At 41.4% G+C, this 7,950-nt stretch overlaps 1 protein-coding gene across 1 annotated transcript; it reads left to right on the forward strand.

Annotated features, from left to right (window-relative positions):
- The first annotated feature begins 2,072 nt into the window (after positions 1 to 2,072).
- Positions 2,073 to 7,749, forward strand: LOC137607645 (cbp/p300-interacting transactivator 3-like). The gene is made up of 2 exons (XM_068333548.1): positions 2,073 to 2,635; positions 4,648 to 7,749. Exons 1-2 carry the CDS (start codon positions 2,471 to 2,473, stop codon positions 5,359 to 5,361), a joined length of 879 nt encoding a protein of 292 aa, XP_068189649.1. The 5' UTR covers positions 2,073 to 2,470; the 3' UTR covers positions 5,362 to 7,749.
- Positions 7,750 to 7,950: the final 201 nt, after the last annotated feature.

The raw sequence follows: 7,950 nt of genomic DNA on the forward strand, positions 1-7,950 counted from the left end.
TGCAGCCCCCAGGTCTGGTTTCAGCCCCAGAGCTTTTCACTTCTGAGGCAACATTGTTATCGCTGTCCACTTTGCTACCATTGCAACAACCAAACATAGATGTACACAAAAAAACGACAAAAACACAAAAGTGGTTCAAGGAAAGTACTCATCACTGCTAATAAAAAAAGGGCTCCTTCAAAAACAAGTGGAGGAGGTGGAAGCTGTTGCTGCAGATCAAAACACAGTTTCCTCCGAAAAGAGAGAAAAACACACAATGGTCAAGTGAATCAAGCATTAGAAAGCAGCTGGAAGTCTGGCTGACTTTAGGGGCCCAAAAATAGGACACATTCCTCTGCAGCAGAGGGTGTGTGTGTATGTCAACAGGAACACATACCAAGCTCCTGCTGAGGGGGTTTGACTCGCTCCATACAGGGAGGAAGGCCAAAACAGAAGGACTGGATGGTGCATGCTGACTATGGAACCAGATGGAGGTGATTTAATTCATGTTGTGCTGTTGTGGTTGCATGTTTCAATCAATAGTAAATAGCAAAATAGTAAAGTAAAATAGTCTCAGCATTAAAAGACATGCAAAAATCTTGTAGATCTGAACAATTAAAAGAATGTAAACTTGATATGAAATGATGCCCAAACAACTTCCCTACATGAAACTGGACTGTGTATGAGACATTTCACAAAGATTGGAAATATGAAGTGACATTAGAGTCCATGTAATCCTGAGTCAGAACATTCAAATACACATAATGTTATGTTGCCTATCTTCCATTAGAGATCTTTGTTCAGTTGGGTGTCAGAGAAGCACCATTTGAAATGTTAAAAAATTATATAGAGTTATTGTATATACTGTAATGCGAATGAAGAATCCAGTGTTCTGTTATAAAAAACCCACCAAAACAGTATTTTATTGTTGTCTTTGCCTTTCGATGTAGCCATTTCTCTGACACATGGACCATGGGTGTTAGAGAAGCACAACACTGCTGTCATCAGGATACTTCCCTTTTTGAGTAAAATTGGATTTTCTCAAGCTTCAAATCTGTCACTTTGAAAGTTTGGCTTCATTTGGTGGCAATCCTGACGTGTCATCACACTTACTGGTTGTACAATCCTGTCTGAAAATAACATTCATACACTATTAAGTGGCTTTGCAGAAAAATATTTATAGAAAAGTGGAACTGATGTGTTTATTATGTTGCCTATTACATTCAAACATGCATGGATTTAAGATCAGTCATATAGCACTACACCCCATATGGTTTTAATAACAAACTAATAGGTTGATGTTGTGTTTGTCACTTATAAACACGGATGATAAGTTGCTTTTAATTCTGGATGTTACGCGTGAACAAGGGCGTGGTCAGTTTGCATAAACACACTGTTGTGGACTGGTGAACACCAGCCTGGCAACTTGTCAGGTGGACTGCCCTAACTGCACCCTACTGACGTCATGATCCCGGTCATACTGCCACACCATGGAATCCTTGCAGATGCCCCTCATCCCACCCCACCGCAGACTTTTCATAAGGGTGTGTTAGATTAGCAAGGAAGTGGCCATCTGGGATTTGTTGTATGCTGTCATCATTGTTGTGACTTCACTACAACTGGTTCCTTGTCATCCATTCCGCAATACAGGAAAATTAGAAACCACAGTTTCACCAAAAAACCCTCAAGTTTTGCTGCATTTTGCCTGCTCTCAGGACCTAAAAATGAAAGTACTTGAAAGGGAGCTCTAGTGTAATCTATTGAACACTCTACCAAAGTGTTGTTATGCAAACGGCAAAAATGCTACTCCTCATAAATGAAGATGATGATAAATGATGATATCACAGCCAAGCTTCATGGATGTCTCCCATAGTTTTTAATCTCATATGCTTAGGTGAAGAGAACACTATGGACAGAACAAGAAAAACAACAACAACAACAATGTCACACTGTCCAGTTTTGTTTGTGCTGAAGACTCATGTTGAGTTTCTTCACATGGCAGTGTCAACTGGGATACCCTATCTATTATGAAAAGACGGGGATGGATGATTTTCTCAGATTAGGCCAACAAATGAGGAGTGCCCTTTTTTTTTTTTTTTGTAAATCTATTGTGTGGATTTTGCAATGATGATAATAACTTCTTAAAAGGATTTTTCTCCGGTAGTCTCTGTTGTTGCCTGCAAGACTGAGGAATCGGTCCCTGCTGCGCTTTAAACAGAGAGCTTGCAGTTAACAGAGTGAGGATCATTACGGATTATGGTGTAAGGGTAATGAAGGCAGGCGGCAGTGAAATCTCTCCAGGATAGAGCGCTCCTCGGCTGAGCGGCGCTCTGCTGCCCCGGTGGATCAGTGGAGGTGGTTAGTGAGGGTTTCTTTGCACAGTGATTAAGGGGGAGGACCAATGGCAACAAAGGAGACGGAGAGGACGGTGGTTCCTCCTCTCTCTCCCTCTCTCTCTCTCCCTCTCTCTCCCTCTCTCGGTGCTTTATAGATGCATATAATCCCCGAGCTGACCCAGAAAACAAACTCCTCTGACTGCCGAAACGCCACAGAGTTAGAATCCGCCGCAGGGCTGCATGAAGCCGAAGCATCAGCTGGAGAAACAACCCCGGCGCTGATCCAACTTCTCTGTCCTGATTCCACATTAAGACATCGGGTACGTGTCGTCTTTTATCACCCGTTTTAACAGATAGAAGGGCAGCACTTTGCCTCTGAGCTGCGGACTATTTTTTTTTTATTATTATTTTTATTTATTTTATTTCCCCATACAATGAAAGCAGGTTCATTTGTCCGGGTTTTCTTCAGCAATTTCTATTTTACTTGCAGTGTTCTTGTGTTAATATTTCTCGCTGTGTGTTTTCGAATTAAGCCTGTATGGATATTTATGAAAAGAGGTTTCATGCTTGTCTAACAATTCCTGGAATTATTATATTGCCTGTTTACAAAGTGACATTTGGCTAAAGAAAAAACACCTCAGGAGATAATGGGTATAGGGTATAATTAGGCTCAAGAGGAGACATTCTAATGAGGATTGGGGCTCCTGAAGGAAGTGTTTTGTTTTATCAGCGTTAAAACGCTTGGATTACTCCAAGCAGTCGGGTGCATCACGGAAGGTAATCTTTGGGGGATATTTACAATCCTTACATGTATATATTGTTTAAAAACAGATGAGCGCACTCATATAAGATCGGGATGTGTTAGTAGAGTCCTCCTACTAAATAATGTAATCATTTCGAAGACACTGCCAGGACATAACAGTGATAACATTTAAATGATGTGTTTGTCATCTGTATGGTAACCTTAATTAGAGAGCTTTTGTAATGACAATGTGAAGACAGGAGGTCTGGATAAGCATTCCTCTGCGTCCGTTTGGATACAAGGGTATTGCTGCCCTCCCTGGTCGGTGTGATCCCCAGTGGTAATTCACTGGTGGGGGTGTTTGGAGGAGGTTGGAGATGGTTGTTTTACAGGGACTCGACAAAATGTGACTTGATGGTTTAAATGAAGAAAGAGGAACTCTAGTGGAGTGGTTTCCACAGTTCTCATGAGGTTGACCCCCCCCCCCCCACACACACACACACACAATTTAGTATTTGTACTTCTTATAAAGGAAGCATTAGAGAGACTTTAATAGGTTGAAGCAGTATTGGTTAAAATCCAAAAGAAAATGATGGATCCTACATTTCCCATAATGCAACTGAACAGTTTCTTTAATTGGATCCTTGCTCAAGGCTCATATCCTCTCAAATTTGTATTAAATATATAATCACACACACACACACACACACACACACACACACACACACACACACACACACACACACACACACACACACACACACACGCGTGCGCGCGCGCATTCCAACCCAATCCCAAACAAACCTCTTGATGCCACTAAGAGCAGTGTTGGCTGGTGTATATTCTTGGCATCTTGAGTGAAATGTATATAAATTGTAACTGAATTAAAAAGATGAAAATAAACCCATAATTTCGTTGACATTTCAGCCTCAGGTTGATAAAATGTGCTTCATCAACCACAAAACGTTTCTCCAAAATAACTAGAGGGGTGCGAAATTCATTGGAAACAAATAAACAAAACATCAGGAAAAACTAATGAACATGACATTTTATTCTGTTCAGTCTACTGGTTTGGAAGTGAACACTTGGTAGAAAGCAGTCTGTAAATGTCATGCAAACACTCTGACAATGACGTGAGCAGATCAGGTGTGTCAAGATCAAGCATTTAAAGTTGATATTTGTTCACTAATTAATTAAAGCAACTTGTACCTCATATAAAGAAATGACTGTCATTTCTTTGGGCCATTTTTGTTCAGCTGCTTGGTATATTAAGCAAAAAACATTGTTTCAGTCATTTAATTCAGACAGAAAGAGAAAACAACAATAATAATATAATAAAATAATGTGGTCTCTATGCCTGAGAGAAAATTAGATTTCTGGCGTTTGGCTCCATTTCCCTGTTACAATATTTTTCCTTTATAGATAGTTCCAGCCTTCACAGACTGAGAAGCACTTCTTTTCATGAGTAAATTAATTAATCATATTTAAAGAGTTGGAATGCCCATTATTCATTTTAGTTATTTGAAATTATTTCATTTGTAATGAGTTTTGGCCACACTGAGACTCTAATTTGATATGTTGTGTGTTCAGGGTGACAGCGCAGCCATGGCTGAACATATGATGATGCCCATGAGTCACGGCTTTAGGATGGGCATGAATGGTCCTCCGCAGCACAACGGCCAGGCTGGCCTGCGCAGTCTGCCCAATGGCCAGGTGATGCACTATGGCCGCAACCCTCAGGTCAACATGGAGGCTGCCATGAGACAGCGGCAGGGCATGGTAGGACCAGGAGGCATGGCTGGGCCTGTGAACGGAGCTCCAATGACCAACCACCATCACCACCAGATGATGTCTGGGAACATGATGTATAATGGACAAGGCCCCCAGCAGCAGCACCACCACATGCACCCTCAGCAGCAACAGCAGCAACAGGGTGCACATCCTCAGCAGTACCTCCCTGGTAACCTCACTTCTCAGCAACTCATGGCAAGCATGCACCTGCAAAAACTCAACACTCAGTACCATGGGCACCCGCTGGGCTCAGCCAATGGCCACCACATGCCCAATAGTGCTCAGTATCGGGTGGGTCCAGCCCAGCTATCAGGCATGCAGCACATTGGTGGCCCTTTGGGGCTTAACGGCATGGACATGGATCTGGTCGACGAGGAAGTTCTGACTTCACTGGTGTTGGAGTTTGGGTTGGATCGTGTTCAAGAGCTGCCAGAACTCTTCCTAGGACAGAATGAGTTTGACTTCATATCAGACTTCGTGTGCAAACAGCAGCCAAACACAGTGAGCTGTTGAGCGAAGCAGCCAGAAGTTGGTTTGATTTCTTTGAACTGGACACCCAAAGAACGACTGAGCGGTCACAGTAGCACAGCGAGAGGAGACAATCTCTCTTTTCTGTTTGGGTGTTTCTGTGTCTTTGTATTTGACAGTGTCTAGAATGCCCTCACACTGACCTGCCTGCAAATTGAATTGTACTGAGAGAAAACAAACCAAAAGCACCAGGTGGCTCTTCATTGAGTCGATGGCAGTAAGGTTTATTTTCTTTGGCCAAATTTAGGCATCATGATGCAGCAGGCTCTGTCAGTAACCATCTGGCCCTCAGCACATTTGACTGCAGTGCCAAGGCTTTGGGATAATTGTAAACTTAAACACAACGAGGGAATGCCTGAAAAGACCATCTGGATCTGCTGATTCTGTGGCATTTATGAATTTTATCTCTGGTGACACCTTGAAATGGTAGCAGACATTTTATAGATTTTAGGTAGTCTTCTAAATTTGTTTCTACAATGTTGGAGGGATTTAAAACTGATTTTCTTTTAACCAATTCCCATGTTTATTGAAGGCTGGCTCTTCAAAACCGAGATTCTTCAAGATGTTTCACACTTACTTGAAGCGCAAGAGATTGAGGTGTGCAGCATTCCTGGGCAACGTGATGGGGTCAATCTTGCACTGGTTGGGTGATGTGTGCTACACATCAGAATCATTTACCTGACTGATAAAATCTGCAATTGTGAAATGTATTGCAAAAGTGCCCTGCTAGCAAATGGCCAAAATAATTGGCAAAGTAGCACATTACTGAGCGTGTTGAATTAAACAAAGCATTTATCTGCAGAAAATTACCCAGATATCTGTTTGCTCCAAATCTTTTATTCATCTGTTCAATTCAAGCAAATTGCCGCTGCTTCCTTGAGTTGCAAAAGTTCATGTAGAGGAAGAAACCTATTAATAAATAATAAACTGAATAAATAAATAAATACATATTTGAGAAACATTGTTACCCTGTATCCCCTAAGAAAAGCTCAGTTGAAATTGAAAGGTTTCTCATGAGATCTGTGTCTCAAACAAGGGTGATGAAAATAAGAAAAAAATTACTATTTGCATCTGTGTTGTTTGTGCTTGTCTGTGGTCAGTGCAGTGAGGCATCTGAAACCCATGAAGTGGTGTCCTCCTCCCTAAGCCATGGCACAGTGAGCTGACGATGAATTGAGGCTGCACATGGAGAGACATTTCCATGTGTGGACACAATGTGTGGACACAGCACTCCCCAGCAGCACTTAGTTTAATCATTATTTAAAGCTGCTGCTACCTGTGGCATCGATTTTTATTCCACAAGCGGAGCAAGCAAGGAGCATTAAGTGTGCAAAGTTAGTGTTTTTGTCATAGATTAGCTGACTCTGCTGCTTTTCTACTGATTAGATTTAAATTACATGTTCTCACACGCTTGTCTTAATTGAGGTCAGCTTGAACATTCTCCAGTGTCTCTCAATAATTATAAAAACGGACATGTTTTGTAGCGTTTTTTTTTTTTTTTCTGCATCGTTGGTAATTAGCTTTTTGTCAAGGTTGCTACTGCAGGCTGATGGAGGGAGAACTTCCGCACTCATACGGCTGTTTGTTGAGCTGTCAGAGGGGTCAGGGATGCGTTGCTGCACTGTATTAGTCCATTCCAATACAATTGTGTGGCGGTCCCTGTCTCTCTGGAGACCTGCCATCTCCAAGCTCTCACGTCAAACAATGGGCATTGAAACACTGTTGTGAAGGCAGTAAAGTGCATTGGAGTTCCGACTCTGTTTCACTTTCTGCCTGGCCGAGGTGCAGCCAGACAAACTCACAACCTCACAGTTAAAATGAAAATATTTCTGGCCTTAGCGAGACAGTGGCCTCTAATTACTGCTATATCAGTAAGCGCAGCCTTCTTGTGTATTGTATCTTTGTACTATAGACTAGAGGTAAAGTTGATCTAGATACATTTAAGCTACTTCAGAAAACATTGTTAAATGTAATTGTAAATCAGTGGCTGATTTTTAACGTGTTGACAAAAAATTATATCCTACATTTGTACTAATGAGTGTGTAGATACAGTATGAGTGTACCACTAGTTGCTGGGTGCAGGGCCTGAAGCTTTAAGACAAAGTAGACTGCATGTTAAATCAAGAGTGAGGGATGCCACCACTTTACCACAAAGCAGCTGAGAATGTACAGTACAACACATTGCGGAACTTGTCTTAACATGGTAGATAAACATGTGAGATTGTACTCCTTGTTCCAAAATTATACATCATTCATTTGGGTAAACCCTCTTTCCCCCACTCCTCTCCCACTTCCCCCAAAGCTTTTGTAATGTTATTGATTCTATTTTAAGAAAATGTATTTATTTTGAAATAAAATATTTATTTAAAGAAATGTATTCTTTCAGTAATTCCTGTATACGTTGTTGGCAGACAAAAACAGCACAGTGTGGAATATAAAAATGAGTAACACTGTAAAGCTGCTCTATACCAAGCTGTTACTTGTGTATGCAGACTGAACCACAGGGGCTTCTCAACACTCAATGCATCTTATTTGCCTGAGTTTTATGATCTTGCTGGGTTTGGATGTTTTTCC

Source organism: Antennarius striatus, chromosome 14, assembly GCF_040054535.1.
Source record: "Antennarius striatus isolate MH-2024 chromosome 14, ASM4005453v1, whole genome shotgun sequence".
Classification (NCBI taxonomy): domain Eukaryota; kingdom Metazoa; phylum Chordata; class Actinopteri; order Lophiiformes; family Antennariidae; genus Antennarius; species Antennarius striatus.